The following is a 13,294-nucleotide window of genomic DNA, read 5'->3' as shown; positions in this document are numbered from 1 at the left end:
TTCACTGTTATTCGGTCCGTTTGTGTTTTCAAAGAGATATTCCAGGGACATTTGCATGTGTAACATTGTAGTTACACAAACGTTCATGTTTACCCAGACTCATTGAAACTACTTTTCCATGACTGCCTGCAGCAGAAGATCTCATAACACCACGTTTTGAGCTTTATAGAAACTAGTATTCATTTGTACAAAAAAGTACTGACAAGATGTGATTATTGAGTTGTATAACAAATGAGATATTTGTCTGCTGGTTTCCAAAGTATAATTAGCATATTCCATATCCTCCGCTAAATAGCATGGGTGATTCTCCTCATTTCATCTTTTTTCACCTGTCTTACATATATTACTCTCAAATCAAATAAACCATCATATTTAATGCAAACTGATATGTCTTTTACCTAATTATATGCTCAAAGGTTTATTGAAACTATTTATAAATGTGAGATTGTTCTAGAATGTGTTAGATTCAAACAGGCTTGATTACTGTGGAGGTCTTCTTTCTGTTTATTGCATGGTTAAGCCAGTTGTTATGGAGGCACTTTTTGTTTGATCAAATGCTTGTCAGCCTATTTTTCTCCTATTTGCAGCTAAAAGAGAGAGAATCCAGAAATGTTTAGTTATGAACAAATCTTTGAAGAGTTGCGTGGCTTTGGTCCCTATCAAAGACGACTGTTTATACTGGTTAGTCTTTTAGAAATATCAGCAGGGTTGGCAATGGTTTTACCCATTTTTACACATGCCAAGATGAATTGGTATTGTGTTAGTGCTAACTACTCTGAGGGGACAAACACAACAGTGACCCCTGATTGGAATAACACTCAAAGAGAAAATAGTAACAGTTCTGACAAACTGCTCAGCTTGTCTTGCAATGCATTATTGCAGAAAGAACAATGTTCTAAAATTATATTTGATTCAGAATTCACATCAATTGTGAGTGAGGTATGTATTCTTTTCATTCATTTTATGACCTACTTTGTTCCATATATTGTGAAAATCTAATCAATTTGATGTGTTAATGTTTTCAAATGCAATTTACAACTGATTTTCTAATAAAAATTAATAAATAATTTTTATACCAACATAGAAGTCTACTCAGTATACCCAAAAATGTATATTCAAGATCTTTATTCTGTGTTATTCTTGCTCAATAAGATAACAAATTTCACACGTTTCAATATATAGTGTAAACATTGAAATAAAACAGGTATTTTATTTACTATAATACTTAATCAATGTCTTCTTGTATTTGGAGAAGTATGTAAAATTGTGTATCAAGTTTTCAGTTTCATATGCTATAATTTATTTGATGACACCAATTATGGTTTTACTTGGATTTAAACTGAAAAAAAAAAAAAGAATTAAATTCCAAGTTAACCTCACTGGATTTAATTATAAAACACAAGATATGTTAATTTGAGGGTGAAAGTAAAGTAAGAGTAGGTAGTTTTCTTGTATTAACTGACATAAGTTGTTCAAATTGCACAGGTTGGTAGAATAACTATTCTATACAAAAGTACTGTTCGACATAGTCTCCATACAAGCAATACAGCTACACCATTGTTAAAAAATTCAGATCTGCTCTGTTGTACCCACTCCTTTACACATTCACTTCGTTACTGACATCAAATCATTCTCAGTCTTTCATTGGACTGAACACTTGCAGGACAACAGCACCAGGTTATATGTTGAATGGTGTTCCACTGATCAGCCCAATTTATCAATTACCTGATATTTGCCAAAGACATGTTTGATCTTGCATTGTGAGGTGAGTGTGGATTGTTTTCAGATTCTTGTTTGGTCTCTTCCTTCTAATGGTTCTTCTAAGCTTTCTGAAAGTCTCAAGCCACTTTCCAGAAAATTAAGGAGATTGCTGTCCTTGTCATCCCTCAAGCAGTGACCAAAACTTTCTGTCTGCACTGATCACTGGCTCTGGAACTTCTTAGGCCTTAGAGAAAGGGTGTGACTATTTCATGGACTGAGCCTCCACTTCTGAATCAAAAAGACCATGTTTCATTCCTTGTTATGAGATCAGGCAAAGAAAAAAAAAAGTCTTCATTAGGTTTAAATACTTCTAGCAAATCAGATCAAACTTCACCCTTCTTTCCTTCAAATCAGGCACCTACTTTTTGATCTCTTGTCTTTCACCAGCTTCTTTAATGCATTGTGACCACAGAGTTCAGTTGTGCCGAAAGCACACAGATAAAAACTCATCTGTGCAAATCAATTTGTTCACTCTCTGTGATTTGTGCCAGTGGTTGCAGTCAATGGTCTTCCACTGTGTAGTTTGTTTTCAAGGCTAGTTTCTTCTTCTTTAAGTGTCTTCATCAGTCTGTGCACACTGCTCTTGTTAATAATAATGTTATTTCAGCAAACAGCCTCTACCCCTCTGTTAGAAGTCTGCATTCCTCTTTCATCAAGAATTCAATAATGGATGTTGCTTCTGCTTGGAACCCATTACTCGCCTGCAATGAAAAATATAAACAAGAGCCACCATAGCAGAAGTTTTATTCTACTAAGATGTTCAATTTGAATTGGCCTGTGTCAGTTGATGAAAAAACGTTACTCCAACTTTTGTATTACTTTTGGCGAAGTTAGAAGCTGGTCCATTCTTGACACCATCAATGAATTAAGCTGTGGGTAGTCACCACCTCTCATGGCAGTTGTTTTTGGCAGATCTTCAAATATTATCTGATATGATGTTAATTAGGATAAGTTTATTCATTCAGATTTCTTTAGATCACAATGGTGATGATGGTAAGAACACTTTTATCTACCCAGGTACCTTTATTTGAACTCTCTGCTAGTTTCTGTAAGAAAATAGAAAAGGCATATAAACCATCAGAACTTGTAGATCAAAGATGATGCTGTGTTAATAGCTGCTCACTGTAAAACCAGTTATGTGGGTAAGATATTAATTTTATATTTTGTGAGTTCTCAGTTCAAATCCACTGCAGACATTTCATTGTGTCTTTGGAAGGAAATTTAAATTTACATTGCCTTCATTCTGGAATTGGTTCTACCAAATTTGAGAAATTCACTTGTGTATCTCATTGGAAGAGCCTGTAGGCACAACATCTTTGTAGACTAAATGAAAAAGAAATTCCTGTTGAGAGAGATTTGTCTTCACTCTAATAGCAGCAGCAGCAGCAGGTATAACAATTAACTCATTAAGGACAATGGATTGTGATGTGGAAGGATTAACTCATTAGCAGCTGTATGTGCAAAGATTAACTCATTAAAAGAAGTGTGTGTAAGCATTAACCAATTAAGAGCTGTGTACATAAGAATCAACTAACTAATAGCAGTTTGGATTAGGATTAGCTTATTAATGGCTGTGTGTATAAGGACTAACTGATTTATAATAATGTGTGTAAGGTTTAACTAATTAAGAGCAGTGTTTATGATGGTAGTTTGTTATAGTTCTAAAATTTCATGCTCAACAACCTTCACAAATGATTTGTTTATGATGATCAAATGTTTGTGCCATACATTAGCCCATTCACACCATCCAATCAACATTGCCTGAACAGGTGCACAGTGTACCACATGTCAGGTATCAAAGTGACCACAGAGCATGAAGTGGGATGAAGTGTTTTGCTCAAAAACACAACGCACCACCTGGGCCAGGAATTGAAACCACAATCTCACAACCATGAGTGCAACACCCTAACCACTAGGCCATGCACCCTCACAACAGTGTGTATAAGGATTAATAAATCAGTAGGATTCAAGGAAACTAGTGATGTGTTGTGTTGGTAAAAAGTAAAACAAAGAGTTCCGACAGTAGAATATATTTTATGCTGGGAGAAAGATGAAGAAAAGACGAACATTTTCTAATTTATTTATCCTTCAATACAAGTTAACATTTCTTCTCCATTTGATAAAGGATTCTACCTGAAACGTTATACGTCTCTTCACAGTCTGAAATGTATTCCCCTGTGTGAACTATATTTGAGGATTAACTGATTCTTTGTTTAAGATTAACTGATTACTGTGTAAAAGAATAATTAATATGAATGTAAAGCAATGTGTAGAAGAAATAACCATGTGTGTTAGCCTAAGTGGCTGTTTTATGTAATGAGTTACTAATTAACAATGACAGTATGTCAGTAAACACAGAAATGTGCTGTTTAATATAAATAATAACAATATTTCTTATTTTATGCTTAAGCCTGCTTTTTTCCTCTTTGTTTTTTCTTTCTTATTTCAGTGGAATCTTGTTTGTGACCAAAGTTATACTATCACTCTAATCAATACCTTAACCATGGTAGGATTACTTTTTGGCAGTCTTCTCACTGGTCCACTCTCAGACTATTTTGGCCGGAAAAAAATTCTCTACGGCTCTTACTTCTTATTATTAATATTTCAAATTGCTAGTGGATTAACTGTGTCTTGGCAAGTTTACTGTGGATGCAGAGTCCTCATTGGTGCCTTCATCACTTGTAAGTTTATCTTATCTTCTGATTTATTTTTTCTTAATTTGCTATTCTGCATTTTCATATTTCTTATTAGTTTATATGAAAGCATGAAGAGAGCATGGTGTGCTCATATCATGTCAGCAAAACTGTGTCAAATATCCTTAAATACTTTATTTTCAAATGAACCTGTGGATCTAGATGCAAATAAGTGTCTTAGATACCATAGTGAGATGTAAATTGTCATTCTAAGCAGTAGCAGTATTGTACAAATTGTTAGATTACAATAATGAATTCAACTATTCCTTTGTGTATATAAGTTTGCAGGAAGGTATAAGTTATGCCAGGTCAACTTATCAATATGGATCTCTTCTGTTTGACTGCCACTTTTCAATTTCTTTAATTTTGTTCCAGTTGATTTCAAATTTAGTGTAATGATGTAGTTTTGTAAGCTAATTATTGACATGAAATTCATTTTTGCCATAAATCAATAAATAAGCAGTTAACAGTTTTTGAAGTCTGCAAATTTTGGATAATTTTAACCAATTGAAAGCCACAGACATATATATATATATATATATAGGTGCTTGTTTCCTTAGTAACAAGCCAAGTGTTGGAACTCTTGTTTACGAAAAACCATGTGTGTTTACAAACTGATATTTTATGCTGTGTTTTCTTGCTTGTTTTGGATATTTTACGTTAAAACTACAAAATATGTGTTGTTTATTCATTTTTTGGTCATTTTTCACTTCTTAGATTCTTAAAGCATGTGCTATCATTGCAACTTTGACATTATTCCTTGGTTGTCTTATGACTGCAGTCATGCTCAAAATGGCAGCATCCAAATCCTGTTTTCTGACTAGGTAAAAATTATCAAAGTTTAAAAAAAATTATTCTGGAACAAGTGAATTAGGCCCTGAGATTTAGTGTGAAAAATTACATCATCGATACACCAGATTTGAAAATTTTCACAATTTAAAATATTTAAGAAGTGCAGCCTAACAGAAAAGATCCCTATATATATATATATATATATGTCTATAATAATAATAATAATAATAATAATTAATTCTTTTATTATAGTAATAATAATAATAATGATATTAGGGAGTATAACTCCAAACTTACAGGGAAAAATTCAATTTAGTATTAAATCAAATTTCACAATATAAATATATAATATATATAAATTAGAGAAAAACCACTATTATGCAATTCAAACAATGACAGACATAAACCAAATCATGAATAAAAAATAAAATATATGTTTTAAAAACATTTAACTAGATCACAAAAAGTATGAAAAGGAATAAACAATATATAATAAGCAAAAAAATAATAGTGGTTTTCTCTAATTATATGTGTATATATATATATATATATATATATATATATATATATTCAAATATGAACTAAAAGCAGCACTGTTGTAAGCATGTATGTGGTTGATGATGTTTACAACTCTAGTGCTGCTTCTGATTCATGAATCATATTTGAATTTATTCTTATGTGGCATACTAGCAAATGGTTTTTACACTATTTGTATATAGTCAAAGATTGGTGATTCAGTTCAGGAACATGATGTTGATAAGCCACAAAAATGGTGAAACATCAATGTCCATCACTCTTGAATGGGGTTTGGGGCAAGTTGTTTTGCCTATCTATGACTTTCAGGTGTTTTAACACCTGGCACTTTAAGGGAGTCATCCCACTTTGCTAGACCTCAGCCTTCCAGTGAACAAGCAAAGCACATGCATTGAGAATGAGTGGCCAATAGTATATAACTAACTTCAATAGTTACCCAGAATTGGAGATGACCTGGTTGCAATTTTGAAATTGTTTTAGGTTGTTTAGTCAGGAGTAAATCTCTACACTCTCTCATCTCTCTTATATAGGGATGCAGTGAAACATCCAGGATGTGACTGCTGGAAGGAGAGAGAGAGAGGACTGCACCAGCATTCAGTTGATACTCAGTTTCAGCTTAGTAGACTAGAGCAATGTGAAATGAAGTTACTTGCTCAAGGACAATGTGCTATCCAGTCTAGGAATCAAAACCGTTGATGTTATCCTAATCCCTTTTTCCACAGTCATATACATGAACCAACCAAAGAGCTTCTACATAGTTTCTCAACCTGCTAGAAGTAATAACCAAATCTACTTCAAATGAGTATCTTACCTTATTAAAAAAAAGAAAAGAAAGACATTTGATAGTGTAGTCTTTGATACACTATGTCAAAATACAAGATGAAATAGTCTCAATTGGAACTCTTTTGATGACGTTTATTATGTTAGGGCTAACTTGGAGGTAAATACTGAAAATAACAACCTTTAGTTATAGAATATATGATGACTTCAGTGTCCAAATAGTTGACAGGACTCATCATCTAGTTTATACATTCACATTTACACATATATTCACATGTATATTTATTTTCATAAATGTTCAAAAGAATTAACACAAAACCAAAATCTATTATGTTGCTTATATTTCAAAATGCTGAAATATGAGATGTTATAAATTTTTTTCATTTTTAAAGATTATTAACTGAAAAAAACATAACCTTATGTCAGCTGACTTTAAAATTTTGTTTATTCCACAGGTGTAATGATCAGCAATTATATTTTACCTATGGAATTTATTGTTCCAAAATGGCGAACTGTTGTTGGTTGTGTTGGATTCTGGGCAATAGGAATATGTCTGACCTCTCTCTGGGCATATTTAATTCGGGACTGGCGTATTTTAACGATTTCATCTGCATGTTTTGGTTTTCCATTTCTATTAACATGGTGGTGAGTAGATATTTTAATCATGGTACCAAAAAGTGTTTTTTTTTTTTCGTAACTGTGTTCCCATACCTAATTTTGAGTTTCTGATCTTCCATATTTGTATGAGTAGGATTGTTTTATTTGTCGGAGCAACTGTTTTCACGACAGGATATAGCTACTCAGTTGTGAAGTACCATAACTGCAAATCTATTGCATTATTTGTATTATTAGATAAAATGCATAATATCGCTTTTTGTATAATGAAATATCACATCATATTAGTTCTTTTTGAATCCCTTAACTTTCTCACATTCTAAGCTTCCTTATCCATTCATTTCATTAACACCATCTTTCTCTCTCTCTCTCTGATGTTCCTACCGCAACTCCTTGTTGTTGGTTGTGTTGGATTCTGGGCAATAGGAATATGTCTGACCTCTCTCTGGGCATAATTCGGGACTGGCGTATTTTAACGAGAAATACCAACCAAACTCTATTCATTCAAAAATAAGAGAACATATTGGAAGGATGGAAAAGCTATAGCTAGAATTATTTTGATCTGAAATAACCCAGTCAGTTGATCTGGGATTGAACAACTAAAAAAAAAAAGTTCAATAAATGCTCTTTACTTAAATGTTTTGACATGTATGGGGGTTGAGGGGGTAAAAACTGGCTAGTTTGCATAATTCTGGTGGCCATCAGAATTTTTTGTCCTGTAAGAGAGTCAGTTAAGAATAGGTGAATATTTTTTCTTTGTGTATATCCTCGAAGTCCAGGAGAAGGCAGTAACTGATGTAGAAGCTATTTTGAGAGAGTATGAAATATATGTTAAAGAAGGTTTGGATTAGTGGCAAAGTGATGATGCTTTGAATGACAAAGGAGACTGAAGACAAGTGAAAAGCTGTTTGACATTGTTTCTGGAATGAAATGGTTTAGAATTATATTTGGAAATGGGTGATGAGAAACGGCTATTTCTTGTAACAATTTGTGTGCAGTATGATGGCAACAATGGACAGTCGAATGAGGAAGGGAGACTTTGGTGTTGAAGAATAAGAGAATGTGCTTAAAGAAAGAGCGAGTAGGGAAAGAGTCGTGTTCGAGAAAGAGGTGGAGAGATGGATTGAGGAGGGTTTTCTAAAACCTTGTTGATAGAGGGAGTGGAAAGTGGAGTGTTGTCTTAGCTTTGATTAAACATATTTATAACAAAGTATACTTAGTGGTTACCCACAGACACTGTAAAAACGGTTGGTATAAAAGTAACTATTGTTATATTTAGTGATAATTCACGGATATTCTAAAGGTTTATGGTAAAAAGATGGCTGCTCAAATGTTTAAATGTGGTGGAGTTACTTGAATCAACTAACTATATTCTCACCATTAAAAACAATTTGCATTGTACCAAGTCTTGTTGTTCACTGAGATAGATAGGTAAATAATTAGAGGTAGAAAAGGATATAAATACACGAATGTTGGCTTGTTAGTAAATTCATAGCAACAACAGAAAAGAGATTTGCAGAACACCTTTTTGAAAATTACTAGCACTGTTGCAACGCCTAAGACTGTGTCTTTAAACTCAGTAATGTAGCATCTTAGTTAAAAATATGACAGGAACACTGCAAAGGAAAGATATCAATGTAGAATCGGGTTAGGTTGTTTAAAGTAATTGGTCCTCAAATCCGCCTTAGCACAGTTGAAAGAAGATTTAAAGTCTGAGTATTATCCAGGGGAGATAACTCCCATATTTCGTTCCTCAACACATTTTAATTCCGTCGACTATTTAGAACGAAGCAGAGAGATTTTGACAATCAAGCAGGAAAGATGAAAAAAAAAGTGTGTATGTGAGGGTGGGGCGTCATTAGGTTCAGCTATTTTCCAGAATATGTTTTTGAAAAGAAAAATGAGAAATAACATTAAATGAAAAATTAATAAAAGAAGTTTGTAAAATTTCAATAAAAGTAAATTTTAAGTTTAAGAAAAGATGAAAATTTGGTTTTTGGATTTGGTTTGCAAGATTCTTCATTTGATAAAAAACAAGAAAAAAACGGAGATACAACAAAAATGAAAAGAAATATAAACAGTGTAAAATAATATATTAATAGTAAAGATTGTTTTATCCTAGGTTCAGCCTTGGATCTGTTGAGAAGGGTACAGTTGATTAGATTGATCCAAGTTCTTGACACTTATGAACATCAGAAGGATAAAAAGTGAAGTTCAGATCTAAACTGAAAACAAAAACAGATGTAACCAATTATTGCTGGAAGAACAATAATGGAAAATAAGTATACCATTGCAGGGCAACTCTCCTCATTGCATAAGAAAGGAATATTTCAAGAAGACTTTATCTCTTTGACTCTTCTTCCTAGCTTTCACCCTATTAAAATTCTTTTGAATGACATTTCCAATAACACTTCAGACAAACTATAAGGCATATCCCTTAAATGGGCTGCTTAAAACTATTTATAAGGGATTATACTCATTAAAAATGGTTCATGAATTCCAAAGTATATCAGGCTATGAAATGGAATTTGGGACTAGGAACTTGAGTTACATTGTGGACCACTTCAATCACAGGAACTGTCAGAATTGAAAGCATTTTGCTTTCTCATGCTATTATTATAATAATGAGTGAATGATTGTTCTTTCAACATGAAATATTATCATTGCAAAAACAGTCGTATCTTTCGTTTTTTACTTTTCATTACAATCTTTAATTTTTGAGTAAAATTTTAAAATGTTTAAATAAATCTGTTTCAAGAAAGTAGCAAGCGGGCCGCAAAATAAAAGCCTCAGGTTGGCCAGCTCTGGGCTACACAAATGTGTCAGGGAAATTAATTAGATCAGAAAATCGAGTAAGATTGAAACATTAGGATAAGAGATTTATAATAGAACCAGCCATACAAATACTTCTGATAGGATAAAATACAACACATAGACTGAAGGAGAACATTAAAAGAGAATACTACAGAATAGTCAACCTAAAATTAAAAACTGAACTTAATATTAGAATTACGGTAATAGTTATACTTACACTTGACATCTCAGAAAACTATAGCTTTAATGTAGTAAATTGCAAGTAAAGTGGACTGAGTAGCTTGGACAAGAAAACTGGAAAACAGAATTTCAAATCCTCCATTTTAAAGTCAATATTCCGAGGATATAGCGACCAGCACATTGCAAAAAAAAAAAACTATTATCAAGAAACAATAATGGGTTTAGAAAAATATTTTGAAGCAAAAAAGGGGATTTGTGTAAGAAAGTCACCTGAAAAAACAAATTTCTTTCTGTGTAAGGAAAAAATATATAAATCCTCATCATAATCATCTTTTAATGTCTGTTTTCCATGCTGGTATGGGTTGGACAAACTATAATTTGACTACATGGAAGAGAAAAGGTTTAGGATAAGAACAAAACAAGAAAAATGTTACAAAAGGAAAGGAAACCCAAGAAAGAAGACAAACTGAAAACGAAACTCTAAAATATATGGAATAAAATAAAGAAAAAACCCTTACCATCGTTTTTTTTTTTTAGTAGCCATGCTGGAATCTGCTTTGTCCCAACTCTCTCATAATAATCCCTTGTCCCCTCACATGAAGCAGACCAACCACCTACCCCAAGACTTGTAGTCCTGTAAACTGCATGGCAGTCTCAATAGGGCGGGTAGAATGTACAAAACATTCCAGTCCACTCTGTAAAGTATTAGATGATAGGAAGGACGTCCAGTCAAAAACTATGCCAAAGCAGACATTGGAGCTTGATGCAGACTTTGGATGCATCAATTCCTGTCAAACTGCCCACCCATGCCATTGATGATGATGACTTGACAGAGAGGAAGCAAGTCAGGATGAAAGCCAATAATGGAGTTTATAATTTCAGCAATTCCTCTATGTACTCCCTCAAATACTAACCCATAACTCCCCAAATACTTCTTTCTAAAATATGTACTGGCTTCCACATACCTTATCACAACTAATCTGTATATTTTCCAGGTTTGTAGCCGAAAGCCCTCGTTGGCTTCTAACTAAAGGAAAACATGAAGAAATGAGAAAAATCATAACAGATATGGCACAAGTTAATAAAAGACCTATCCCAGACTTTGCTAAACTTGAATTATTTATTCAGGTAAATTTGTTTCTCCATTCTCTTGTGGCCATCCTGAAGTATATAGGATTATCAAAATGAGGATATGTATACCCATAAAATAGTATGATTGTGAGGTTGTAAAGATGCTGAACTAATAAACCCATGGTGAGTTCAGGGCTTAATAACAGCTATTTTACTTAAGCATTCTTTCACTCTAGTTTGCTTGAATGAACAAAAACCTGGTTCTATAACCTTACTAATTAGTTGAGTGACATAAACAATTATTCCAGCAAATCTTTGTTCTTTCTGTATGCATGATGATAATGACATCACTCATGGATGTGTCCAGGAGTGGCTGACAAATCCATTTTTGCCAGTATGTCTGTAATTCGGGGCTTTTTCCGTCTTGGAACTTTAACTTGTTTAAGACACCAGGGCCTGTTCTGGTGCTGTCAATCTATGGTGGGGAGATGAATTGCTGCTGCCTCTAGAGTTGAGTGTCTATCATTGACAAGACTAAACATGGTTGAAATCACACAATCTGGTCGTCTTGCTGCTGGAATTAGCAGAGATTTAACTTCTGCAGAATAGTTTGTTCTAAGAGAACATTCATGTTTAAGTGGGGATAAATATTGATTTCAAATGTTGGCACAAGGCCAGCAGTTTGTGGAGAGGTAATAAGTTGATGACATCAACCCCATTGTTCAACTGGCACTTATTTTATTGACCTTGAAAGGATGAAAGGCAGAGTCAACCTTGGCAGAATTTGAACTCAGAACGTGAAGGCAGACGAAATGCCCCTAAGCATATTGTCTGGCATGCTAATAATTCTGCCAGCTCGCTGCCTTACAGGGGGTTAATTATTCCATTTAACTTGTTTTAACAGCAGATCTCCCTATGATTCTGGATTAATGCTGAAATCTCTTATGGGAGGCCTTGAAAGTTTCCTTGTAGTGTTTACGTTGTCCATTTAGTGAATACTCCCCTTTTACTAATTCACTACAGAAATACCATTCTGAAAGTCATTTGTCGGCCAATCTGGCAATGTGTGACCAAGCCAGTGCAGTGGGTCTTCACATGGGGACCATGGTTGATGGGTGCTATTGTATGATTGAGGGTCTCAGTGTCTGAGATCTTGTGCTGCCATTCAGTATGGAGCTTGGAAAGTAGCTGCTACTGTTGCTCATCATATTTCTGTTTACAGGAAGATGGTAACAATGAACATGTCACGAATACAATGAATGGGAAGAAAGGACAAACAACATATTCTTACTGGCATCTTTTTAACAGTATTCAAAATTGTAAATTCACTTTAATTCTAATGTTTGGATGGTTTGTGTGCTGTAGTGTGTACTATGGATTACTCTTCAACACCAAAAGTCTTCATGGAGATCGATACATCAACCTTTTCCTATCAGGGATTGTTGAGCTGCCAGCTCTCTTATTCGTCATTCTTGTTAATAACAAGTGAGTTAATCTCTTCTTTTCTTTCTTTTTGATCTCCTCCATTTTTATCATCAATTTTATAATTATTAATAATATCTTATCAGAAAAGAATATCAATAATATTATAAATATTATTTAGGCAATGGGCTGGCCTTTGTGGCCTTTCATCTATCTTTACATTCTGCCTAGGCTGACTTTGCCTTTCATCCTTTTCGAGATTGATAAAATAAGTGCCACTTCAATGCTGGAGTTGATGTAATTGTCTTATCCCCTTCCCCGAAAATGCTGCCGTGTGCCAAAATTTTAAATCAATATTAATATTATAATTATTGTTGTCGTAAAGATGCTGGACAGAATTGGTGAGGCAAGTGGACAGAACTGCTTTTAATTTCCTCCCTTTACATTATTATTTAAATATAAAAGTAAAAATTGACTTTACCTTATATACCAGAGTATGTAAAATAAGGGTCTGTCAAGTACTGAGGTTGATTTTATACCCCTTATCTGGCTTTGTGCCAGAGTTAGAAATGATTATTATTAATATGATTTGTGAGAGCTGTTTGTACAAACCATGTACTGCAAAGTGTCCT

At 33.7% G+C, this 13,294-nt stretch overlaps 1 protein-coding gene across 8 annotated transcripts in view; it reads left to right on the top strand.

Annotated features, from left to right (window-relative positions):
- The window catches only part of LOC115209353 (organic cation transporter-like protein), a 51,469-nt gene that overhangs the window by 20,074 nt on the left and 18,101 nt on the right, over positions 1–13,294 (top strand). For 5 of the 8 annotated variants that reach the window (XM_036501626.1, XM_036501625.1, XM_036501624.1 and 2 more), the window contains 5 exons: positions 588–939; positions 4,211–4,442; positions 7,016–7,205; positions 11,165–11,297; positions 12,463–12,725. In XM_036501626.1, the coding sequence (XP_036357519.1) occupies positions 610–939; positions 4,211–4,442; positions 7,016–7,205; positions 11,165–11,297; positions 12,463–12,725 (1,148 nt within the window). In that variant the 5' untranslated portion in view covers positions 588–609. Of the gene's footprint in view, positions 1–587; positions 940–1,419; positions 2,904–3,019; positions 3,151–4,210; positions 4,443–7,015; positions 7,206–11,164; positions 11,298–12,462; positions 12,726–13,294 lie in introns of those variants that run through there. The other 3 variants (XM_036501628.1, XM_036501630.1, XM_036501629.1) reach the window with 3 other exon arrangements.

The sequence above is a fragment of the Octopus sinensis genome, linkage group LG3, assembly GCF_006345805.1.
Source record: "Octopus sinensis linkage group LG3, ASM634580v1, whole genome shotgun sequence".
NCBI lineage: Eukaryota > Metazoa > Mollusca > Cephalopoda > Octopoda > Octopodidae > Octopus > Octopus sinensis.
This window is presented reverse-complemented; position numbering and strand designations above follow the sequence as displayed.